At 48.5% G+C, this 26,574-nt stretch overlaps 1 protein-coding gene across 1 annotated transcript in view; it reads right to left on the bottom strand.

Annotated features, from left to right (window-relative positions):
• Positions 1-938: 938 nt before the first annotated feature.
• Positions 939-26,574, bottom strand: part of LOC113177292 (arylsulfatase L-like) — a 49,124-nt gene continuing 23,488 nt past the window's right edge. Inside the window, 12 exon segments of the mRNA XM_077793690.1 lie at positions 939-1,105; positions 1,108-1,296; positions 2,621-2,748; positions 4,417-4,579; positions 5,415-5,549; positions 5,845-5,981; positions 8,119-8,539; positions 11,483-11,605; positions 15,260-15,381; positions 16,144-16,293; positions 18,417-18,461; positions 18,566-18,651. Of these exon segments, the coding sequence (XP_077649816.1) occupies positions 939-1,105; positions 1,108-1,296; positions 2,621-2,748; positions 4,417-4,579; positions 5,415-5,549; positions 5,845-5,981; positions 8,119-8,539; positions 11,483-11,605; positions 15,260-15,381; positions 16,144-16,293; positions 18,417-18,461; positions 18,566-18,651 (1,866 nt within the window).

A 26,574-nucleotide genomic window follows, 5' to 3' on the forward strand; every position in this document is an offset into this window, starting at 1 on the left:
TTAAATCCTAATGCAATAAAACATAAGCTCTACATTATGATTTCCAGCCTATTTTAATGCACAATGTCAATAATCATGTTGAAGTCAGGTGTAGCGGTGCATACCGATAATTCTAGTGACTCGGGAGGCTGAGGAAAGAGGACTGCAACTTGGGAGTCAGGCTCAGCAACTTAGCAAGGCCCTAAACAACTTAGAGTCTGTCTCAAAATAAAATAATAACAGTTAAAATATTAATTTTCTTGATACATTTGCAGAATGGAAAACTTGGCACTTAATGGGTTCAGAACATGGAGCCTCTGTGGGGACTTGGGCCTCAAAGTCAACAGAGTCAAGGGTGTGGCTGGGTCTGAAGAAGGTGACCCATCCCAGAGGATGCTGAAGAACTTGTTACAGCAGCCCAGGGAGGCTAATACAGTGACCAGCAGCCCTCTGACCAGTGCAATGACCCGAGTGTGGGTGTCCCCCCAAAAGTTTTTATAGGACTCTTTACCCCCCTCCCAGTTGATGCTGTTAGGAAGAAAGGGCTTTGGGGAGGAGAGAGGGTCCTGAGGGCGGAGCTTTCCTTGCTACTGAGAGCGATAAGCAGAGACTTGATCTCTGGGCACATGCCATGTCTTATTGAATCAGGTTTGTCCCTCGGGGCTTTCCCCCTCTGCCCCTCTGCACCTGAAGTCTGTGCAATTTGGAAGCACCTTCTGTTTGCAGAGTGGCCTCCTCTGGGCTGGACCGGGGTCCTCTGTCCCAGCCTCTAATTGCAGGAGGTCCTGGGCTCTTTGCTGGGAGCCCAGAGTGGCCCCTGAGGGTGCGTTTCATTCAGTGTGCATTGTGCATAGTGACTTCATGTCGATGTGCGGAGTCACTGGTGACCACCCAACGGATGCCTGAGGTCAGTGTGAAGAGCTGTTTGGACCAGGCTCCGGCTCTTTCCACGTAGATGGTCACTGCCCTTGGTCCTCTGTGTCGCACCAGCACAGGGGGAAGGGGCCGCAGCAGGGCTGCAGCCACGGCCGCCACAGGTTGTTCAGGGTGCCCAGCTGCTGGCGAACAGTGCCCAGTGACCGCTGATGCTCCTCCACGGCCTGCCGGACTCTGCCCACCACTTGGTGAACCGGGGCTCGGAGTCGGGCGTGAGGACGTGAGACTCAGAGGGGTCTCTGGAGAGGTCAAAGAGCAAAGGCGGGTCGTGCTGGACCACTCCTTCCCCGATGCAGGGGCAGACCACTTTCCCGTAGCAGGCTCCAGCACCCTCTGGCTGGAAGATGGGCGTCATAAAGTGCACCTTCCACAGGGTTGCTCCTGGTGGAGGGGCGAGAATCACAGAGAGATGACGTCAGGACAACAGCAGGACTCACCCACGTGTCCATCAAGAGGTGAATAGCACCAGGTGAGGGGGCCCATGCCTGTGATCCCAGTGGCTCGGGAGGCTGAGGCAGAAGGATCGAGAGTTCAAAGCCAGCCTCAGCCAAAGCGAAGCCCTAAGCAACTAAGTGAGACCCTGTCTCTAAATAAAATACAAACCAGGGCTGGAGACATCGCCCAGGGGTTGAATGCCCCTGGGCTCTATCCATAGTTACCCCTCTCTCCCAAAAAAGACCCGAATAGATATGATTTAATGCAGCCACTCTGTGGAATATTACACAGCCCTGAAAAAGAAGGAACCTCTGACATTGGCTATACCATATGTGAACCTGGAAAACACTATGCTCAGGAAAAGAAGGCTGATGCAGAGCCTGTGCAGGACTTTTTGTATGAAATGTGCAGAAATGAGCAAATCCACAGAAACAAACAATGGGGAGTCTGAGGAGGAGGAATAAATGCTAAGTAGGAGGGCTCCCTTTAGGGGGTGAGGAAAATGTTCAGGAACCAGATTGGGGTGGTGTTGTACTACACTGAATATATCAACTGCCCCTCATTGAACATTTGAAAACATTCAGTTTTATGATGTGCTTTATTTCAATATATATCTTTTTTAACTGAATTGCTTGCTTTCTTGATGCAAAAGAGTCGGACGTGACTGCATCATGGTCCAGAAAGCAAATCCACAGTAGCAAAGAGACAGGAAGGCAAAGGGATAGAGAGGCAAAGACAAATGTGGGGGGCAGAAAACAAGTATCGCTAAATGGGACAATTACCTGATTATGAAATTCTGAGACCTGGATTGATATTATTATTATTATTATTGTTGTTGTTCTTGTTATTATTATTATTTAGTCCTGGCAATTGAACTCAGGGGTGCCTTACCACTGAGCCACATCCCTAGCCCTTTCTTTTTTCTTTTTTTTTTTTGTAAATTTTGAGTCAGATTCTAACTAAGAGGCTGAGGCTGGCCTTTACCTTTCGGTCCTCCTGCCTCAGCCTCCTGAGTGGCTGGGATTATAGGGGTGCACCCCTGCACCTGGTCAAGCACTGGATTTTAAAAAAAGAAGAATCAGTTCTGCTGCTGGCAAGTGGGTGAGGCAGAGAGGGTGAACATGGCCATGCGGAGGGGACAGTGAAAATGGGGTCAAGTGTCACTGAGTAAAAGTGACCTCAGGAGCAATCATGCACTGTCTAGAGCCACCAGAAGCCTCGTCACAGGGTGTTGGGTGTCTGTGTCTGTAAGGGACCTCGTTGTACTCACGGTCCTGGTCCCGTTGTTGCCACCGGGCTGCGTGCAGAAACCTCTGGCAGTAATGGAGCAGGGAACTCGTGGTCCGAGTGCTGAGCGGTCCCAGGAGCAAGGGCAGCAGGTCCCGGCCGTCAATCACTCTGCAGGGAGCACAGGACACTCAGCACCAGGGGGCGCCAGGGGCCCTGCTGAGCGTATCCCAGGAGAGGAGGAGAGTTGTGCAGGTGTGGAAGGGCTGGGGGGCCTGGGGGCCCAGAAGCCTGGGGACATCGCCTTGGATACAATGTAACCAGCTTGTGGGTTTGACTGGCATCACTTTTAGATACAGTGTAACCAGCTCGCTTGTCTTGATGGGTGGCACCTTTGGATACAATGTAACCCGCTCACCTGGTTGCATTTGGCGACCCCCAACTTGCCTTGGAGGGGGAAAACTAAGCCAAGCCTCTCTATTTTACACGCCATTGACCTTGAGCCCCGTAGAACATGCCGTGTCCTTAAACAAGGCCGGGCAGCCCTGGCTCTCGGGGATGGTCACAGGGAGTGGCATCTCCTTATCTGTCCGCCCTGTCCTCTTCTCTTTGCAAATACAGCTCATCCGACCGCGCCCGCCCTGTTCTGTGTGGGAGGAGGTCAGCTTCGGGTACCAGGGACCTTGTCTGCAGGCTTGTGCCACCAAAGGCTGCGTCTACCTCTTCTGATTGGCAGTCACAGCTTTGCATAGTGCACTGCCCATCACTGTCCTGCAATGGGGACCGAGCGCAGGACCCCCTGGACCCCAGTCCTGCAATCGGAGGACACTCATTTAAATGGTGTAGTATTTGCTAATAACCCATGTCCACGCTCCTACATACTTTAAATCAAATGCAAATGCCTCAGAATGCTGAATACGGTGCGAATGCTGTCTAAATAGTTATTCAGGACAGATGCAATTCTACTTTTTTTTTTTTTTTTTAATTTGGTTTCAGAGATGGAACACAGGGTGCTTAACCACGGAGCCACAACCACAGGCCTATTTATTTATTTATTTTCGAGGCAGGGTCTCATTGATTTGCTAGAGCCTTGCTAAGTTGCTGAGGCTGGCCTCCAGTTTGTGATCCTCCTGCCTCAGCCTCCTGAGCCACTGGGATTACAGGCATGCACCACTGTGCCCAGCAATGCCAGTACTTTAATAATAATAATAATAATAATAAGGCTAATGGGGTTGTTAAAAGAAAACATCATGAAGCCTTTAAAATTGTTGTCCACACAGTTTCCTGATAAATATGAGAAGTAGATTTCTAGTGTGTATATGAGAATGTCTGAACATAATTAAATGGTACAGCTTTGATTCATGTTTTCATATATATCATGAATGGATCTGAAATGTGAGCTGTATGAATACATGTGCTAGGTGTCTCTCGTGTATAAATTAGATTCTGCTGCAGTATATTAAAATTCATGGACATGTGATTCAATTGCATGAGATATATGCATAAATTTGGGTATATACTTATACAGCTCTTGCCATTGGATGTGTCATGGGAGATATGCAAATACATGATAGGGTATATATTTGAGTATATAAATCTGAGTCTATCAATTAGACGATGTATACTGCATTGCACATAACACCGTGATTAAATTGCATGAGGTAGGCGCATATATTCAGATATAGCTGTGAGTACACATATATACCTCCACACACACACACACACACACAGGAATATCTCATGCAATTGCATGTGCAACTTGAGATCTGCAAATCCATCTCCCCACACACGTATTTTCTGTCCACAAAGTGGAACTGCTTTCTTTGGTCCCTTCTCTACCTGTCCTGGGGCACCTGGCCGCCCCCCAGCTGGACCACGGTGGGGAACACGTCCATCAGGCTGGTGGGCTCCTGGATCACTCGACCGGCAGGTAGCACCCCAGGCCACCGGAAGATCCCGGGGACACGGATGCCCCCTTCCCAGCCGCCCATGCCTTTGCCTCCTGTGAAGAGAAAATGATGTAGTATGAGATCAGCAGGCGTTGACCCAGGTGACTCCGAGTGGATGCAGGAGGGAGCTACCTCTGTCTGCTCAGGTGCGTTCAAATTGGCAGAAGGGGGAAGACAGAAGCAAAGGGTTTGGAAAGGGCCACGTCACGGACCCTCCAGGGGACACAGATGGAACATTGGCAGAGATGGAAACAGGATGCATTCAAGGTGGTGGGCACCTGGCATCGAACACAATGAGGCTGCCAGGTGCCCACCACCTTGAATGCATCCCTCCTAAAATCTGAACCTGGCACCCTTGGTGTGGACCATCCACTGGAGGGCAGATCATTTCTATAAAAAGGAACCAAGCCCTGGCATATCGTGCCACAGGATCAACTTGGAAAACATGGTTCTTCAATCAAAGAAGCCCGACACCAAGGCCACACCATGGGGAACCTTCTATCTGGAGCAGGAAGAGATGGAGGGAGAGAAGAGGAGTTGGTGATTGGGGAGGCGGGGCACCCACAGATCAAGGAATGACTGCTAAAAGCACAGGGATTTTTTTTTTCCTAAGACAATGAAAATATTTTGAAATTCTACAGTGCTAATGGCTGCAGAGCTCTGTCAATATCCCCAAAACCACGTGTGCAAAAAAATTAAAAAATAAAAAAAATGTGAGCATGGCAATTAGAGTTTCTACAGTGTTTTGAGCTGGAAAGAAATTCAAGTCCATATGCACCCGTGTTTGCAAATTTGGGGGGTCAGGTGGTGCCTTTTCAATGCCAGGGTTGGGAAGGGCTGGGGAGAGGCCACTGGCCAGAGCAGATTGGGGCCCTTTGTGAGCCTCACCCTTGTAGACTCCATTCCAGCCTCCATATTGGTTGGTTCCCAGGCGAGACTCCAAGCATCCCCCGTGGTCCGAGGTGAAGTGGACGAGGGTCCGATCGGCCAGACCTTCCTGGTCTAACGTGTCAAGGATGTGTCCTGCAAAGGGCACAGCGTGGGGGCTGCTGGCCACAGAGTCGCGCCCAGAGCCAGCTCCTGGGTGTGCGGTCTCATGCATTTTTTGAAAAAGCTGCTCAAGTCAGTGTGTCGTGTCCGTGTCTAACGGGAGCCCGCGGGGGCATGATGGGGACAGCCTGGGCATTGGTGATCTGGGGCATTATCCCGGCTCCCAGTGGCATTGGTCCCAGGGCCTCTCTGGGGCATGGTTTGGTCTACATGCAGGACCAGGGCGTGGGCATCTCTCCCCGGGTCTTCTCCGGGGCAGGACACTCACCCACCATCCAATCCATCTCCTCCACGTTGTCCCCGTATAACCCGTGACGACTCCTCCCTAGGAAGCCTTTGGTGGTGACCAGAGGAACATGGACGTGCAGAAAGGAAACGAAGAGGAGGAAAGGCCCGTGCTTATTCCTAACAGTGAATGAGAGGCGAGGAGGAGTGTCCTTGCTATTGTGACAAATTCCATACTGAAGGCCAGGGGACCCTGAATACGGGTCTAACCTGCCACCTGTCTTTGCTTTTGTCCCCACAAAACTGCTCTGGGGCAGGAGGAGGATCTCATATTTAAGAATCTTAAAGGGTAGGGCATGGTGACACATGCCTGTAACCACAGCAACTGGGGAGGTTGAGGCAGGAGGATTGCAAGATGGAGGTCAGCCTCAGCAACTTTGTGACGCCCTGAGCAATTCAGCAAGACCCTGTCTCAAAATAATCAATCAATCAATCAATCAATAGAGCTGGGGGACTGGGGCTCAGTGGCAAAGGACCTCTGGGTTCAATCCCTAGTACAAAATAAAATAAAATAAAATAAAATAATAAAATAAAATAATAAAATAAAATAGAATAAAATAGAAGAATAAAATAGAATAGAATAAAATAAAATAAATAAAATAAAATAGAATAGAATAAAATAGAATAAAAAAGAATAGAATAGAATAAAATAAAATAAAATAAAATAAATAAAATAAAATAAAATAGAATAAAATAAATAAAATAAAATAAAATAAAATAGAATAAAATAGAATAAAATAAAATAATAAAATAACATAATAAAATAAAATAGAATAAAATAAATAAAATAGAATAAAATAGAAGAATAGAATAGAATAGAATAAAATAAAATAAAATAAAATAAAATAGAATAAAATAGAATAAAATAAAATAAAATAAAATAGAATAAAATAGAAGAATAGAATAGAATAGAATAGAATAAATAAAATAATAAAATAAAATAAAATAGAAGAATAGAATAGAATAGAATAGAATAAAATAAATAAAATAAAATAATAAAATAAAATAAAATAGAAGAATAGAATAGAATAAATAAAATAAAATAAAATAAAATAATAAAATAAAATAAAATAGAATAAAATAATTAAAATTGAATAAAATAGAAGAATAGAATAGAATAAAATAAAATAAATAAATAAAATAAAATAATAAAATAAAAAATAGAATAAAATAAATAAAATAGAATACAATAGAAGAATAAAATAGAATAGAATAAAATAAAATAAAATATAAAATAAAATAAAATAAATAAAATAATAAAATAAAATAAAAATAAAATAAAATAAAAAACTTACGCCTTTATCTAGTGATAATTTTGCCTTTTAAACTACACTTCAAAGTCCACATCACACTTTTCCATCTGAATGCTGTAAGTTTCAAACTCTACATACTTAACAGTCCAGGAATAAAGGACACCACACTGCCATCTGTCTGCACAAGCATTTTGCTAAGTTATTCAGAAGCTGCCTCTGCTTATAAACGTGGGTTATAGAAGAAGCGATATTGCACATGAAATTCTCTTTATAAACGCTGTCAGGTCATGAATTCTTTCTCCTTTTTGTTGATGCAGTATAATTATACACAATGGTGGGTTTTGTTGTTACATATTTGTACATGCACACAAGCTAACAGTAGAATTTGGTTAATATGAAATCAGCTATATAATGAATATTTACGATAGGAAATAATTCTAACAGTAGAATTTGGTTAATATGAAATCAGCTATATAATGAATATTTACGATAGGAAGTAATCATGAAAAAACATGCTTTAAAAATGAGGCGTGCCACATTCATGTTTATGGCAGGCCAATTCACAAAACCCAAGCTCCTGAATCAACTGAGGTGTCCACCCACGGATGAATCGAGAAAGAAAATATGGTGAATATATGCAGTGGAGTATTACATAGCTAGGAAGAAGCATGATTTTGCAGGTAAATGGATGGAACTGGAGAGCATTAGGCTAAGTGAATCAGCCAGACCTATAAAATCAAGGGTCAAATGTTCTCTGTGCTATGCAGAAGCCAGATTAAAAATAAGGGGGAAGAAAAAGAAAAGAAGATGGAATATGATCCAAATAGAAGAGAGATCCATGGAGTGGAGGAAGGGCCCTGAGGGCGAGGGAGGAGGATGGGGTTAGAATGCATCCAACCCCTCACTTTATTGTGTACATCCATGAACAGACACACGTGCCAGAAGCAGGTGCTGGACATGGCACATGGTCGGGGGCTGGGAGGGCGCGGCCCCCCGGGGCTCACCTTTGCAGGAAGGAGGAGACTTCGTGCAGCAGGAGGGGCGTGGCCCTGTCCAAGTCCAGGGGCTGCTGGGTGACAGTGTGGTTCCTCATCAGGAAGCAGTCCGCATGCACGATCAGGTGGCCCACGAAGCGCGCGGCCGTGAGCAGGACAGCAGCCGCCAGGGCGGCCCCGAGGGCGGGCAGCCAGGAGCTGGTGAGCCGGGTGAGGCGGGCCGCCGCCAGCGTGAGCGAGCCCACGGCCAGGACCTGGACCCAGAGGCCCAGGCTGCGCTCCAGGCCCGCGCGCTTCTCCGACAGCTCCCAGCGCGCGCAGTCGGCCATCATGGAGAAGGGCATCCCCAGGAAGCTGTCGAACCCGTGGGCCTGCGGGTGGTGGCAGTGATCGCGGGGAGACTCACAGTTCAGCCCCAGGTGCCATTTTCCTGGGGGAGGAGAGGCAAACAGTAGGCATCACATATATCATGGTTTGGGTCTGCCGTGTCGCCCCAAATCTCCCTGCACTGCAGCCTCGGACCCCAAGGCAGCAATGGCACAGGTGAGCTTTAGGGACGCAGTGGGTCTAGGTCAGCTCTGGCCTCCTGGAGGGATTCATCCACTGAAAGATAGAAGACAGTCACACAGGCCCTGGGAGGGGGCTCCAGGAGACGCTGATGGGAGGAGGTTGGTGGGAGCACACACCATGTCCCTGGCCCCTTTCTGTCTTGCCCTCGGCTCTCCATCTGCCATGAACTGAGCTGCTTTCCTAGACCAAGCCCTTCGGCCATGATGTTCTGCCTCACCCCAACCCAGAGCCACGGAGACGGAGACGTGGGGCACAGATGGAGGAACTAGGACACTGGAGACACGCCCTTGGGGTCTCTATCTTGTCCTTGGCTCCTCTCTCTCTCTCCCTCTCTCTATGCCTCTCTGCTCCCTGGTGCCCTGTCCTGAGCTGCTCTCCTCCTCCAGGCCCTGCCGCCATCTTGTTCTGCTCCCCTTGGGCCAGAGCCATGGAGTCGGCCACCAGAGACTGGACCTCTGAATCCATGAGCCCCACATAGACTTCTCTTCTTCTAAAAGCTCATGTGTGTGACACTATAAGAACCTTCAGATGTGAAATGATTGGGATAGGAGAGGCGTAACCCTCTAGTGGATTAATCCACTTGAATGGACTCACTGGGCGGTGGCTGCAGCAGGTGGGGTGTGGCTGGAGGAGGGGGTCCCTAGGATTTGCCTTTGGGGTCTCTGTCCTGTCCCTGGTGAGCAGAGCTCTCTCTGCTCCCTGGTGCCCGGTCCTGAGCTGCTCTCCTCCTCCAGGCCCTGCCGCCATTTTGTTCTGCCTCCCTTTGGGCCAGAGCCATGGAGTCGGCCCACCAGGGACTGAACCTCTGAATCCATGAGCCCCTAAGTAGACTTCTCTTCTTCTAAAAGCTCATGTGTGAGACACTACAAGAACCTTCAGAGGTGAGATGACTGGGATAGGAGAGGTGTAACCTGCTCAGTGGATTAATCCATTTGGTGGACTCACTGGGTGGTGACTGCAGCAGGTGGAGTGGGGCTGGAGGAGGGGGTCCCTGGGCTGTGCCTTGGGGGTCTCTGTCCTGTCCCTGGTGAGCAGAGCTCTCTCTGCTCCCTGGTGCCCTGTCCTGAGCTGCTCTCCTCCTCCAGGCCCTGCCGCCATCTTGTTCTGCTCCCTTTGGGCCAGAGCCATGGAGTCAGCCACCAGGGACTGAGCCTTGGAAAACATGAGCCCCAAGTAAACCTTTCTTTCTTTAAATTGTTGTTTCCTGCATATTTTGCACAGAAAGGCGGCTACAACAGCATGCTCGCTCTACTCGAGCTCTCTCCCAGGAGCTGGGGGAGTGTAGGCTGTGACACCAATGACCACACCACCTGACCTTATCCTTGTGGGAACAAGGGCCCCGAGAGGAAGCATTTCCCTGAGTATTAATTTCTCGTGAGAGGTGTGACAGATTGCCATAAATCAGCTTGCTTAAACCAACAGGGGGTGGTTCTCTGTCACATCTGGACAATCCTCTCAGGATCCTCTACAGGCTGGGTTTCCACATAAGGTCCCACAGCAGCCCTTGATCGTCTATTGGCATTCCTGCTGTCCATCAATCATGGACAGAAAATGTTAGGGGGGAAATTTGCATCTTCTCTGAGCACAGGCAAATTGTTTTCCTTGGTACTCAACAAACAATAGAGCCTAGCAACAAATCGGGTAGCACCGACATTGTTTTGGGTATTTTAAGTCCTATGAAGGTGATTTAAAGTCGACAGGGGGATGTGTCCACGTTCTATGCCAACACTGTACCATGTTATATAAAGGCGTGGAACCTCCAAACATTTGGGTATCTAGGGGTTCCTGTAGCATTTAGCTCCTGATATCCTTGGGAACCTTGTTCAGTAATTGCTGATAAAAAAAAAAATATTACTACAGAGTTGGACACCGTGGCGCATGCCTATAATCCCAGCAGCCTGGGAGGCTGAGGCAGGAGGATTGTGAGTTCAAAGCCAGCCTCAGCCAAAGTGAGGCCGTAAGCAACTGAGCGAGACCCTGTCTCTAAATAAAATACAAAATACGGCTGGGGATGAGGCTCCGTGGTTGAGTGTCCCTGGGTTCAATCCATGCTACCAAAAAAAAAAAAGTTATCACTACAAGTCAGGATCGTGGCCATGTGGTCCCCTTTCCCTTCTCCCTGTCTGTTGTCTTGAAGTTTCACTTACTTACTTTTTGTTCAATATCTAATGTGGTTTCTTGGGATATAGAAAAACACGTGTTTGTCATGGAAGCACAGAGCGAGGTAAGTTATATGCAAACATTTGGTCAATGAGCATCTAGTTTATGTTGTTTTGATATTTATTTTTTTTGTGTGTGTGATGGGGGTATCGGTATGTTCCCTAGGATGGCCTCCAACTTCTGGCCTCAAATGATCCTCCTGCCTCTGCCTCTGGAGTAGCTGGGACTACCACCATGCCTGGCCATATGACTATTATTTTTGAATGTGTTGACTTTTAATTTTGTACCAGGGATTTAACCCAGGGGTGCTCTATCACTGTGCACCCTCCCCATCCCTTTATATATTATTTTTTTTTTAAAAATTTTTGAGACAGGGTCTTGCTAAGTTGCTGAGGCTGGCCTCCAATATGCAATCCTCCTGCCTCAGCCTCCCAAGTTGCTGATTATAAGTGTGTGCCACCACACCTGACCCGTTGACATTTGTTGAATAACTCGTGGCCCCTGTGCATCCTGGGAGACCACATCATTTCTGTCATCTGGGAAATTACCTGGGACCTCACTGGTTGCCTTTCCAAACATTTGGAGTTCAATAGACCCTTCAAAGAAAAGTAGTGAGCTCCAGAGTTGAAAGAAAGGTACCTACCTATTAGTCCAGTGGCGTAGCCTTGGTCTCTCAATATTTTTGCAAAAGTTATCTCATTGGTGGGCAGGCCCCCGGCTGCTGCTGTCCACTGGAGAACACGGAAAGCATTGCTGGAAACCATGCCTTCGACCAGCCAACAAAAAGAAATCAGTTACTATTATGTATTTGCTTTGAGTTGATGATGATGATGTTCACTCTTTTAAATTCCGAATATTCTGTAGAACTCTCCATTATTGAAAATGACATTGAAAAGTTCCTTCCTGAAAAGACCTGCCTCACAGAACCACGTATTTGGCAGGGAAGGTCATAATGAAATGTCAATGCTGGAGAGAAGGTGTCTGGTCTTGTGCAAGTTAGGTCACTAAAGGGAAAAAAAAAAAAAGAATCTAATGGAAAAGGAATGAGAATTTAAAATGCACTTTGATTTCTCCAAATTCTTGCTATCACCAAAGAGTTTTCACAGTTATCTGTGAAATGATGTGCAGAGCTTCTAGGTACGCTAATGGATGGTTATCACTCCAGAGAGTGCATAGGGAGTTGGCCTGGTGTGGATTTGGGAATGATTGAAAGATTCATTGCGTCAAGTATGGTAGTGCACACATGTAATCCCAGTGGCTTGGGAGGCTGAGGCAGGAGGATAGCAAGTTGGAGGCCAGCCTCAGCCACTTAGCGAGGAACTAAGCAACTTAGCAAGACCCTGTCTCGAAATAAAAAAAAAAAAATAGAAAGGGCTGGGAATGTGGCTCAGTGGTTAAATGCCCCTGGGTTCAATCCCTGGTATCAAAAATAAGTAAATAAACGAAAGAAGATTTCCTGGATAGTTCTAATATACTGGCAAACCACTGAGCTCTTGACTTCAACACAGGTGTGTATGTGTGGGGAGGTGCTGGGTATTGCACCCACGGTTGCTCTACCATGAGCCACAGTCCTAACCCTTTTTTAAATTTTGAGTGTCTTGCTAAATTGCTGAGGCTGACCTCAAATTTGCAGTCCTCCTGCCTCAGCCTCCTGAATTGCTGGAATTTCAGGAGTGCATCCTCCTACCCAGCTATGCAGAGGGAAAGGAAGGTTTTCTTGCTGTTTAGGTGTAGCAGGGCCACCAGATCAGGGGATGAGTACCACTGAAAGTAGAGTTTGTGACCATTTGCGAGAAGAGGGGATATGCCAGGCCATGGGGTACCATCAGGGAGGCACTGGGGTAGGTCAGGAGGCAGAGGGAGTGAGGAAGAAATTTAAGGAGATGCCTCCATTTTAAAATTTTTATTTTAAATGGAAAGAAATAAGCAAGGCAGAGCAAGACGTTTTCAAATCTGCCAGCGTTAATAATTTTGGTCTGCTCTGGGCTACAGGGGCTGCTCACTGCCCCAATTTCCTGGTTGCAGAACCTGGGGTGAGGGGAGCAGGGGATATTCACCCAGAGGACATGGGCAGAGGATCTGAAGGATCCACATGGAGAACAAGCTCACATGCACATTGCTGTTATCTCTAGGAACCGGCCAGCACCCAGAGGGTCAGCTCCCCGAGGGCCAGCGAGGGCCATGATATCAAAGCATCAAAATGCAAAAAATAAAGATACATGTTGAATGCATGCTTAATACTGCAGCCCAGAGAGAGATGGACGGATGGATGCAGAGACAGGTGACAAGTGGGGACATGATACAGATGATAGATCCAGTTGCTTCTTTTTCCTGGGAAATCCTTAACTAGTCCTGGGTGAGAATCTCCCCTGGAGTCTGGGGCAGATTCTTCAGCCTCAGGGTCCAAGAGCAGAGAAACGGTGAGGACAATACACAGAGTGCTGAATTTTTGATCTACTTCCTACCCAACTCCCTTGCAAATGGCAGATTTTAAGCTAAACAATAACATATATATCATGCCCCCAAATAATCTATAAGACATGAAGGGCCCCTGAGCTGATTGAGAAATCCCTGCCTTGGAAAGAGAAAAAATATCTTGCCAAAGGACATCCCCCCACGGACCACAGAAAACAAAGACCATTCTCTTTCCATTAAGAGGGCAAAAATTTAAGAACGAGTTTCAGAAACACATTCATATTTTTGCTCTGATTAAGCATATTTGTTTAGTTCTTTTTTTTTTTTTTTTTTTTTTTTTTGCACCTTGCCTAATGTATACCTGAGGTCTGTGATAGGAGGCTCAGCAAATGGCCTCCTGCCTACTTTTGTACCCCCAGCCAGTGAGAAATGGATTGGTGCTGCTGTGGTTTGGATTGGGTGCGTCCCCCCAATAAGCTGTGTGTGGAAGGCCTGGTTCCCAGGGGATGGTCTATGAGGACGTTAGGGAGCCTTTAAGAGGTGGGGTCTAGTGGGTGGAAGTGACGTCATGGAGGCGTGGCCTGGAAGGGGCGAGTGGAGCTCCACCCCTCCCTCTGCTTCAAGGATCCTCCATGTTCTCACCCCAGGACCACAGCCAAGGAGCCAAGGCCCAGGAGCAGGGCCCTTCCACACCTTGAGCCCCACAGAGACATCTGGATCTCAATGAGCTTATTTCTGTCACAAAGCTGACTCATCCAGGGCCTTTGCAGATAATTGGGAAAAAGTAGAGAAGATTTCATAACCTGTTGCTTCAGTTGGTTCTTTTCACTACTGTGGGAGGGAGAAAAAAAAAAAAAAAAGACCTGACAAGAACAAATTTAGAGGAGGAAAAGTTGAATTTGGTTCATGGCATCCGAGGTCCAGTCCCTGGTTGGCCAACTCCATGGCTCTGGCCCAAGGGGAGCAGAACAAGATGGCGGCAGGGCCTGGAGGAGGAGAGCAGCTCAGGACAGGGCACCAGGGAGCAGAGAGAGCTCTGCTCACCAGGGACAGGACAGAGACCCCCAAGGCACAGCCCAGGGACCCCCTCCTCCAGCCACACCCCACCTGCTGCAGCCACCACCCAGTGAGTCCATCCAAGTGGATTAATCCACTATTAGTCTACACCCAGTGAGTCCATCCAAGTGGATTAATCCACTATGAGTCTACACCTCTCACAACCCAATCATTTCACAATATGGTGGCAGGGCCTGGAGGAGGAGAGCAGCTCAGGACAGGGCACCAGGAGCAGAGAGAGCTCTGCTCACCAGGGACAGGAGAGAGACTCCAAAGGCACAGCCCAGGGACCCCCTCCTCCAGCCACCCCCCACCTGCTGCAGTCACCACCCAGTGAGTCCATCCAAGTGGATTAATCCACTATTAGGTTACACCAGGAAGCAGAGAGAGCTCTGCTCACCAGGGACAGGACAGAGACCCCAAAGGCACAGCCCAGGGACTCCCTCCTCCAGCCACACCCCACCTGCTGCAGCCACCACACAGTGAGTCCATCCAAGTGGATTAATCCACTGATCAGGTCACACCTCTCCTCCTCTAACCATATCACCTCTGAACTGTCTTGCGTTGCTTCACCCATGAACTTTTGGGGCACAAAATGCAACACATGTGGATAAAGTTTTATTAGGACAGGGCCACAACCATTTTTGAGTGCACTGTCCATAGAGGACTTCAAAAATGCCATTGAGCAGCTGTACCCAAGACTGTGTGGCTTACAAAAATGAAAATATTCGCTCCCTTGCCTGCTACAGAAAATGTTATGTTCGTACAGTGAAATCCCAGCCTGGGTCACCTTGTTCCCCGAGGGGCTAGCGCACCAGGGCTGGCTGCAGTGTCCTGGCAGAACTCTGTGCGCTGGGACCCCTCTTTCCCTGTCTGGGTGTCATTGAGAGAGGGCTGCGGGTGGCCATGCTCCTGTTCCTCCCCCGGTGGGTTTCACAGTAGGACTGACCTGAGCGAATGGGGTATCTGCCCGTCAGGAAAGCAGCCCTGCTCGGGGTGCACACGGACGCCGCGGCGATGTGCTGGGTCAGGACCACCCCGTCTTCTGCAAGCCGGTCGATGTTTGGAGTCCTGCCGAGAGAAAAAAATAATAGTGCTGTGTTCTGCTGTGTTCTCCGAAGAAACCCAGATTTTCATCAGCGTAGGGTAAGCTGCTGGTCATCAGTGGGTGCATCAAGATGTGCTCGAGAATGATCCAGAACCTGAAATGTCCCCAGGACCTTCAAAGAAACAGCATCTTGATGAATTATGGTGGACCCCGTGTCCACCAGGCGCTCCTAGTCCTGACAGACAGACAGATGGGCAGTTCAGAAGCGGGAGGCTGCTTCTCACTGGGCGGTCAGGGACTGCATGGGCAGGTCCAAGGTCACGGACACCCGTGAGGGGACCGGGCCAGGCACACCCAGCAGGGCCCGCAGATTCAGCTCCATGCTGGGTCTCAGGGGACATTAGAAGAATTGAGATCAGTCCTGAGTGGGTGGGCTTGGCTGGATGGAAGAGGGGCTGGGAGTGAGGGGCAGTTCAGCATGGCTTTGGGCTCACAAGCAATAAAACTCATTTCCAAGACACCCTCCATCTGTAGTGGGTGGGTTAACGGATGCTCGGAGTGGGGGGTGTAATTGCTATACTGCCAGCTCTGTCTCTCCCGGGTGCCCTCCACCACCAGGAAGCAACAGGAGAACTGAGCCCACCCTGAGGAGGAGCGGTCACCTGCTCTTGGATGACCCTGCCTCCCGATCCGGGGGCGGCAGGACCCTCGATTCCTATAGGAATCACCAGATCTAGGACCTGCTCTTTCCTCTGGTCCCCAAGAACCCATTTCCCATTCCTTGCCTTAGGGTCTTGTTGCCATAGCAGCCGAGGTCTCCAATGCCAAGGTCATCCGCCATCATCAGTAGGATGTTGGGCCTCGAGTCAGCCACATCCCTGCAGGCGGACGGCGTCCCTCCCAGCCACAGACCCAGGGCCACGGCCAGACAGCTCCTGAAACACAGGCTACACAAGCACGCTCAGCCCTGTAGCACGCGCCGACGGTCAGACGCTTGCAGGGGGACACGGTGTCAGTGTTTAAGGGTTTGATGGGCTTAGGGTTTAGCTTTGAACCTATGCCCCAGGCCTTTGATTTTTTTTTTTTCATTTAAAATTGCTCATGCAGTTGATGGTCCTATTTGGACTTTCAAAGTAATTTTGGAGGCTCTAGAGTGTTGTTGAATGGTTATGGCAATAGCAACTTAAAAAGCCGTATTTAAGCTTCCTTAAAATGTATGGATCTGTTTCCAAGAACAGCTACTGCACCCTCCTGTTCTCCAACTGGCTTTTCTTCCTCTTCCTTCTCTCTCTCTCTCCTCTCTCTCTCTCTCTCTCTCTCTCAGTGGGGGGGGGGGTGAATGTTACCAGGGATTGAACTCAGGGTCCCTCAACCAATGAGCCCTGTCCCCAGCCCTATTTTGTATTTTATTTAGAAACAGGGTCTCACTGAGTTGCTTACGGCCTCTCTTTGTCTGAGGCTGGCTTTGAACCAGCGATCCTCCTGCCTCAGCCTCCTCAGCCAATGGGATGACAGGTGTGTGCCACCGCGCCTGACTCTTGTCCTTCTTTCTTAAATGGCAAAACTGTGTTGGACTTGTGTGTGTGGGGTACCTTGCTACAAGTTGGAACACTGAGTAGACACAAGCTCTGGGCAGTGGCCAGTCCCGGTGAAGCCAGAAATAGATAGACAGAGTACATAGGTAAATCGAGTCAGGAGGCCAATTTTTGAGTGAGTCTGGAAAGTTGAAGACTGTCCCCTGAGGGTTACTGTTTACTCTAAAACTACCCTAGTGTCAACCTTAGTAGGACCACTTGTGAATTAGCTAGTGGCTTTCATCAAGGACAGGGTAAACACAGTTCAGATGATGGTTCTGTATACCCACCATCAAGCCCTAGACCCAGAAGAAGATGTAGGGCCTGCCCATATAGACCCTATATAGACCCCCAACTGAGGCAAGTTTCCAGACAAAGGGGGGAGTGAGAAATTGATGTGGCTCCATTTTTGAGAAACCGGCTTCTACCTCATGACCCTTGTCCTTGGACAAACCCACAGAGCACTCCTAGGCACATACCCACCCTGCTGAGCTGTTTGTCTGCAAATAACAGAGATCTATGGTGCCAGGTGTCCCTGACTCAGTCAGGCTAGGTGGGGACCCACAGCCACCCCCTAGCAGCCACCAATCAGCATGAGACAGGGAAATACCTGGGATGCCAGATGACCCCCCAGTAGTTTATGGTGGTTGATAACATGTTGGGAAACCATGTAGTTCAGCATGTGCACCCCTCATAGCCTAAACCAATCAGTTCAAAGGAATCCCCCTCTTGTACTAACCAATCACCCCTACCCAACTTGTTCCCGCCAGTGAATGTGCTAATCATGTTTTAGAGTTGTTGTTTGCTTTTCCCGTGGTGTGTGAGGATTTGCTGTGTGATGTTGTGATGCATAGAGTATCCCCCCAAAAAAACCTATCAAATCTCACTGGACAAAGGACCGGGACTCACTCCCTGGGACCACTGTATAGGGAACGGTTGTGAGTCCAGGCTCGAACTTGCAATAAAGATTCTTAAGTGATTGCATCGGATTCAGCTCCTGGAGGTCTCTTGGGGTCCCAGGAATCTGGCATCACATCGGGAAGCTGGTAACGTGAAGCCAGGAAGAAGAGGAAAACCCTGAATCTTTTATCCCACGATACTGTGATGCGCAGGTGGGCTTTGGAAGTGACGGAGGTCCCGGTCCGGAGAGATAGTAAAGCAACAGGTCCCCTCCGTAGTGTGGCAGAGCAGAGATCACCCTGAGTCTCCAAGGAGGTTTGCCATTGGGGCTGCGGAGAGCCAGGCACCTGGCCATCGGATGCCCTTGGTGCTTCCCACCAGGTTTGGGACTGATCTCTCCTGAGGCTGACTGGAACTCTCCCAAGGTACGGGAGCTTGGAGCCCTCAGACTGATCCTGATCCCCATGCCCGGGGCTCCAAGGTCTCCTGGGTTCCTCACAGAGGCCCCTTGCTTATCTGTGGATTTGGGGAGAGCCCGGAGGAAATGCAGGCAGGGGCCCGGGGACCACACTGTCCTGTCTTACCATGAATATCCCATCCGCCGCATGGTCTCACTCCTGTCGTGTTTCCTGTAGAGAAACGAAGGGGTTTAGGAGAACTGGGCAGCAGGAAGCACATCTTTCCTAGAGGTGAAAGATCGGGATGGAGCTACGTGGAGAAGCTTGGCTCTCACGATATCAGCTCCAGAAGAACCTTAAAACCATGGCAAACTCTCATAAGGCGATGCTCCGGCACGGGGTCTAGACACACTGGCACGCGCTATCAAAAAGGTGGACAAGCCCAACGTGGTGGTGAACGGCTGTCATCTCTGCAACGTAGGAGGCTGAGGCTGGAGGATGCGAAGTCAGAGGCCAGCCTCGGCCACTTAGTAAGATCCTAAGCAAGTTAGCGAGACCCTGTCTGAAAATTTAAAAAGTAAAATACAAAGGGCTGAGGATGCGGCTCAGTGGTGAAGCACTCCTGGGTTCGATCCTCATTAGCAAGAAGTGTCTTTGTGGCTCCAGAGAAGGAGCATTTGGGGCTTTGCAATGCAGATAGTTTCTGTTGCAATCAGCCCATTTGCCTGCGGTAGGGAGAATGTGGGAGTAGAAAATTCAAGAATAAATGGACACTCCTGTCAGCAAAACCTTGCTGAGCAAGAGAGAGAGAGCTGGGCTTGCTCACTGAGCCCTGGCAGCATTAGAAGAGTGAGTTTGCCGTTCTCTCCACTCTTCTGTTCTCTGCACGCACCACCATTTGCTTATCTGCCCGCCTGCTGCAGGACAGGAGTGCTTACACCTGTGAGCCACACTATGCTTTTATGAGACCTAGTATCTGTGCAATGCAGAGGGACACGTATCCCACAAACCAGGTGGGTCCTGACAAGACAGTGTGCCCCTTGGGTGTGCAACGCTCTGAAATCCTGAGCTTTCCTTCCTGATCATGACGCAACCATTGGCCAGAGACCAGATGTTCTCTGGTCACCAGGCTCGGTGCATTTTGTCGACACGTTTCCCAGCACACGGGGATGAGGGTTTTTGACTGTCCCCAAGGGGTCTTGAGCTGACAGACCAGAGCACCTGACCCAGGAGCTCTGCTTCCAAGTCCTGTCTCCCTGTCTGAAGCTTCCTCTCCATTTCTCTTAAATTGTGCACAGATGCACGAGGGACCCATTAGCTCAGAGCGTTGGGTGTCTCACAGGCATCGGGGACAGCAGAGCTGGCCGTGTCTGCCACAGGGAAAGAGCTTGGTGTTGACTTGTGGGCTCTGGGCTTTGGGACCTGGGGAGGAAGCAGGGTGATGTGCGGAGCGAGGTGACATGCTGAGCGGGGTGACATCTGGATGTTTACCTCTGCATGGGCAATGGCGTGATCTGGACAAATGCCCTTTTTTAAAAAAAAAAGATCAAGTTTGCAGCAATGTGGGGACCAGTCAGAGCAAGGTGGGACCCGGAGCTCAGAAATGAACCAGGAGAGAATCCACCAAGGTCACACCAGCAGGTCCACAGACCTGGGAGGGGAGAGGAAGCAGGTTGAGGGGGGACTCTTTCAATTCCCCTCACCTGAATGCCAAAGGCTACAGGGTGAGCATCCTTTGTCCAAAAGGCTTGGGACTGGAACTGGTTCAGATTGCAGATTTTTTTTTTTTTTAATTTTGGAGTATTTGCATTTGAAGACATCTTGGGGACCCAAGTCTAAACATGAGATCATTTGTCTCATGCACGCCATGAACCCAGCCCCATGGTAAGTGTTGGACTACTTGGGGTCTGCATTGCCTTGAGGTCTGGTGGGGAATTGCCTATGGCCGAAGTCCTGCCCATGCTGAGGTTGGTATGAGGGATGCTCAACTAGTGTGTGCATTCAGGGGACAAAAGCAGATTCCTGCAAAAGACAATGGACATTAGGGACAAAGAAGAATGCTAATTATAAATGAAGTTATTAAAGAAGCCAGAAGCAGCGCACAGTGTGTGGCTTTAGGTTAGATGCCAAGACCACCAGAAAACCAAGCAGGCGGTGAGGAGATGTATCTGTGGGGGAGTGAGGAGTGAGATTTGGGGTCTTTTTTCGGGACAGCAAGATCTTCAGCAGAAAGGCATTATTATGGCAGTGTGAAATGAGTATTGCCACACTATTTATTGCACACGCAAAAAATGCTGTTGGAAATTTCCAGTTGGAATGTGCTGGTATAGTGCATGTGTACATTTTCTTTATAGTACTGGGGATTAAATCCAGGGGTGCTTAACCACTGGGGCACATCCCCAGCTATTTTCATTTTTTATTTTGAGACAAGGTCTTGATGAGATGCTTTGGGCCTCACCAAGTTGCTGAGGTCAGCCTCAAATCTTTGATCCTCCTGCCTCAGCCTCCAGAGTTGCTGGGATTGCAGGTGTGCACCCCACCATTTTATTAAATACACAAATTTAATGAAAGAAGGAGGGAGGGAGAGGAAATGAACATCTCTCTGATAACCCCCCTCACAGGTTAAATGAAACAAATAGAAATAGTTCTGGTAGTAAAAGGGCTAAATTAAAAAGTCCTCAGCTACTTTGATAAAGGAAAAGATGTCTTAAAAAGACTGAATTGTACCACCTCCAATGATATTTTATCTGTAGAAGAAAATGTCCCAGGTGTCGCCTAGGATCTATTATCTAGAAAACACAGGTATGAGCCAGGTGCGGTGGTGCACGCCTGTCATCCCAGCAGCTCTGGAGGCTGAGGCAGGAGGATCGTGAATTCAAAGCCAGCCTCCGCCAAAGTGAGGCTCTCAGCAACTCAGTGAGACCCTGTCTGTAAATAAAATGCAAAAGAGGACTGGGGTTGGGGTTCTGTGGTTGAGGGCCCCTGAGTTTAATTCTTAGCACCAAAAAAAAAAAAAAAAAAAAAAAAAAAAAAGAAAGAAAGAAAGAAAAAAGAAAGAAAGTTAATGTAGGTAGGTTATAAGGTTTGGGATCTTTTCTCTTAACTGGAAGATTTTCACCAGAAATGCAATAGTTATTCTTGATGGTGTACTGATGTACTGATTTCTGTGTTACTAAGGAAATGCATTTTTTTTTTTTTTTTTTTTGCAGTGCTGGGGACAGAACCCAGGATCCCCTGCATGCTAGGCAAGCACTCGGCACTGCGCTGCACCCCCAGGCCCAGGAATCAACTGAAAACCCTGCACCAGAGAGAAACAGACCCACTGAGAATCGTAATAGGCTCAGTTTTGTTTTTCTCATGCAGGTTGGCAGTCTGCCGATGCCTGGGAAACTGTGATTTTTTTAGGGGAAAAAAAACATAGTGCACAATTAAGCACAAAGACAACAACTAACACCAAGCCGTTGGAAGCTTCTGGAAGTCTTGCTGGCTCAGAATGGTTTGTGCCTGGGGGGTGGGGGGCAGGGGCTGTTCCTGGCTTCTTTGCCCTGCACCTGGAGAATGCTCCTCCTGTGGATTCGGGGAGGAGGAGCTGCAGGCTTTGCAGGAGCTTCATTTTGGAGACAGAGGTGCTGCGGAGAGTGTGGTTTGTCCGTGGAGATTTGAAGAGCTGCTAACCTCTTTCTTAGGAGACTGAATGGTCTACCGAGTGATATGGAGTTTCCTGCTCGCTGGGCATTTGACTGGGGACAGAGAAGGGGCCTGGGCAGGGAGGTAGAGTCAACACAGAAGGTTCAAGAACAAGCACAAAATGGTTGGACCCCCGTGTTTCCCCCCCGCCCTGAGCTCCTTAATCAAGTGACCAGAGTTTCCCTCCCCAAGGAAGCGAGAGTGAAGGCAGAATGTGTGTAAGATGCTTTGAGCTGCGACTCAGCCACGTCACCCTTGGTCTTCCACCTCCAGTGGAGACAAGAACCTGCACTGAGAGAGAGAGCTAGGCTGTCACTGATATCCCACCATGGGGACCTCAAAGTCTCCAAGCCATCATTGGGTACTAGAGGTACTCAGGGGCACTGGACCCCTGAGCCCCGTCCCCAGCCCTATTTTGTATCTTATTTAGAGACAGGGTCTCCCTGAGTCGCTTAGGGCCTCGCTTTGGCGGAGGCTGGCCTCCAATCACAATCCTGCCTCAGCCTCCTGAGCTGCTGGGATGACAGGCATGGGCACCGCCCCCAGCCAGGCTTAAGTTTCTAAACTCCTGCCTTTGCTATCACAAGAGGCCTTTCTGCCAAGAACACCAGCATACGCAGACAATGTGGATTTTTAAAAATATTTTTAGGTGCAGATGGACACAACATAATGCCTTTATTTTTATGCGGTGTTGAGAACCGAACCCGGGTCCCGCCTTAGCTAGGCGAGCGCTCCGTCGCTGAGCCAGAATCCCAGCCCGACAATGTGGATTTAAAAGATGTTCAGAAAGACTGGGAAGGCGCTGGATACTTTACAAATTCAACCCTTAACATTGTTGCAAATTCCTCTGGGGAACTGGCCCCTACAAAGCTCCCACACACAACCATGTTTTAATTGGCACATAGTAATGTGGGTACTAGGTGCTAATTCAGTACGTGGCTGTGATGAGCATCTCCTTCAGCAGCTCTGATGATTATGATTTCTTTGGGGCTGTTCCCATGCACAGAGCTTGCAGGATAAGTCCCCCTATTGAGTCTGTGAGCGCTGAATGGATGTAAAAGTTCAACAAATGCCGGCAGCTCTAGTATTTATAAATCCTGTGGGCATGCCGGATACAGTGGCACCGGCCTCTAATCCAGAGGCTTGAGAGGCTGAGGCAGGGGGATGACAAATTGGAGGCCACCCTCAGCAACTTATCAAGGCCCTCAGTTACTTAGTGAGACCCTGTCTCTACATTTAAAAAAAAAAAATAGCTGATGAGATGGTAAAGAAAATGTAACTCTATATACACAGAGGAATATTACTCAGTCCTAAAGAAGAATGCAATGATGGCATCTGCTGATAAGTGGATGGAGCTGGAGACTATCAGGCGGAGTAAAATAGGCCAATTTCCCAAACACCAAAGGCTGAATGTTTTCTCTGATATGTCGATGCTAATTCATAATAAAGGGGAGACTGGGGAAGAATAGAGGTACTTTGGATTAGGCAGAGGGGAGGGAAGGGAGGGGAGGGGTATGGGGTGGGAAGAATGAATGGGACCTTATGACCCTGTGCGCATATATGACCACAGGACCAGGGTGGTTCTACACCATGTACAACCCGAAAAATAAGAAGTTGTGCTCGATTTATGTAGGATGTGTCCAAGTGCATTTTAGTGTCATGGAGAACTAATCAGAACAATTAAAAAAAAAAAAAAAAAATATATATATATATATATATATATATATATATATATATATGACAGAGAGAAAGAGTTTTTTTGATATTTATTTTTAGTTTTCGGTGGGCACAACATCTTTGTTGGTATGTGGTGCTGAGGATGGAACCCGGGCCGCACACATGCCAGGCCAGCGCGCTACCGCTTGAGCCACATCCCCAGCCCTTAAAAAATAAATAAATAAATAAATAAATAAATAAGGGCTGGGGGATGTGGCTCAGTGGTTAAGCACCCCCTGGGTTCAATCACTGCTACCAAAATAAATAAATAAATCAATAAATAAAACCACAAAACACTATGTCCTTAAACTAGACTACACTTATGATTTTTTTCTTCAATAATACATTAAACCGAGTTCACGGCAACTTTCTCACTTCATCAACTTGCTTTTTTTTTTTTTTAACTTTGGATTCTTTTGTAAGGATGCTTGGTTAGAATACAAACGGCGTGGTTAAAAAAATGGAACTTTTGAATGTTATTTATGACCTGGAGGGACACCTATGGGATCCTGTCACTTTCCAGTGCACAGCTGTGAGTCTGCATTCCTACACGTTTTGCAGGCAGCTTCTCTTACATCAAGTGGCTATGACAGGCGTTACAAAGTCGGTTTTTATTCTTTATCAAATAGACGCTTGTGTGTGTGTGTGTGTGTGTGTGTGTGTGTGTGTGTGTGTGTTTTCTTTTTCTTGCAGGAAGATGTACCAAGGGCCTCTGCCCACGCCTCTGGAGGACAGTCTGGCTGTGCTGGTTTTACTCGGCTCCTTGCATTGGAGACCAGAGACAAAGCTCAAGCCTTGGCTGGAGAGTGAGTCCAGATAAAAAGCGACTTGACTCTGTCAGCTAAAGGCCTGCTCCTGCCCGGGACACGTTTGCATCTCAGCCCCTGGGAGGCAGCCCTCCCCTCCACGCTGGCCGCTGGCCACCACGTTCACCGCTGCCCAAGGGGGACGCAGGGAAGCAGCCCGCGCCCGCCATGTCACTCAGCTCACTGAGTGTCCTGCGCGACAATGCAACTGAGCCCCTGCTCTTCCCCCAGTGCTGGGTCCCCGCCAGGCCTGGGCTCGGTGGCCACGTCCTGGCAGCCTGTGGACATCCCGGAGACGGGACCTCGGAGAAGGCTGGCCCCTGCTGCCCCTGGCCGCCCCTGCCCCGTCCCCACGGACACGAAGTTTCAAAACCACCAAATAAATAGCCCCCAAGGCCCCGCGGATTCTTTTCCGTCGCACAGAAACACTTCTAAGAGTTGCCAAAGTCGCCAGGAGAGGGACAGGCTGCGGGGCAGGGCGGCCTGCGGCGGCGGGGACCCGGCGGACACGGCTTTACCTGCAGAGGGGTCTCGGGGGAGCCCAGCTCAGCTCTGGGGACGTCAGATCCTGCGGCACCTCGGCTGCGGGGTCGCCTGGGCTGCGAGGTCCTCTCTGCTGCGCGCGCCCCGGGGAGGCTGTCCCTGCGCCACGCACCCAGCGCAGCCCGCGGACCCCGCCAGGCCCGGCGCGCTGCCCGCCCTCCCGCGTGTGCAGCAGGTTTCTGGTTCTTTCTTGCAAGAGCAGCCTCCAGAATACACAGGTCTCCAGCCCCGGCCTCCGGTTCAACCCCCAGGGTGGGCGTTGGCTGGCTGTTCCCGAAGAGGCCAGTGGGTGGCTGGTCTCCAAGATCCTCCTTGCATGCATAGTTGCACACCTCACTTCTTCCTTTGGATCATCATTTAATGATTTCCTCCCTAGATGTTGCTTCAGACAGAAGAAAAAGTCAGGAGCAGTCGGGGATGAGGCTCAGCGGTCAAACGCTTGCCAGGCACCCACATCGCAGCAGTGCGATTAAAATAGGCACCTATTTTTGTATAAACATATATGTAGTTATAGTAAAATGGATTTTATATATCTGATGTGATGTACAAGGTCTATTAGATATATTTATCTATTCCTATTTGTATATTTAATATTCATATTGGTGTATTTAATATGTAATATTCATCTAATCGTGATATACTTAATATATTAAGTATATAGAGATAATAAATACTACATTATGTATGTGATTAATACATACACGATCTGCAGAACATTCTTTGGGAACTGAGCAAAAAAAAAAAAAAACCTGATTTATTTATTTGTTCTAATTAGTTATACACGACAGCAGAATGTCTTTCCATTCACAGCACACGGATAGAGCACAGTTTTTCATTTTTCTGATTGTACACAAAGAGTCGCAACATTGGTGTCCTCACACATATACGTAGGATCATGATGTCCCTCTCATTCCACCATCTTTCCTACCTCCATGCTCCAGACCCACCATTTGCCCCATCCCAGGTTTCTCCATCCTGCCCATCACCCCAACCCCCCCGCATTTTGGATCAGCATCCACTCATCAGAGAAAACATTTGGCCTTTGGACTGGGGGGAATTGGCTAACTTCACTTAGCATGATATTCTCCGACTCCATCCATTTACCGGCAAATGCCATCATTTCATTCTTCTTCATGGCAGAGTAACATTCCATTGTGTAGATGTACCACGTTTTCTTTATCCATTCATCTGTTGGAGGCTACCTAGGTTAAGTCCATAACTTGGCTATTGTGAATTAAACTACTGTAAACATTGATGAGGCAATGTTTATAGTAGCTCAATTTATAGTTTATACCCCCAAAACTTAAAATCAGCACACTACAGTAGGAGTCCTGTATAAACTGAGGAGTGGAATAACTGGGTCAAATGGTCTTTCTACTCCAAGTGTTCTGAGGAATCTCCATCCTGCTTTCCAGAGTGGTTGCACCAATTTTCAGTCCCACCAGCCATGTGTGAGTGGACCCTTTCCCCACATCCATGCCAAGATTTATTATTCTTTCTATTCTTGATGATTTCCATTCTGTCCGAGGGAGATGAAATCTCAGTGTAGATTTCATTTGCCTTTCTCTAATTTCTAGAAAGGTTGAACATTT

The sequence above is a fragment of the Urocitellus parryii genome, chromosome X, assembly GCF_045843805.1.
Source record: "Urocitellus parryii isolate mUroPar1 chromosome X, mUroPar1.hap1, whole genome shotgun sequence".
NCBI lineage: Eukaryota > Metazoa > Chordata > Mammalia > Rodentia > Sciuridae > Urocitellus > Urocitellus parryii.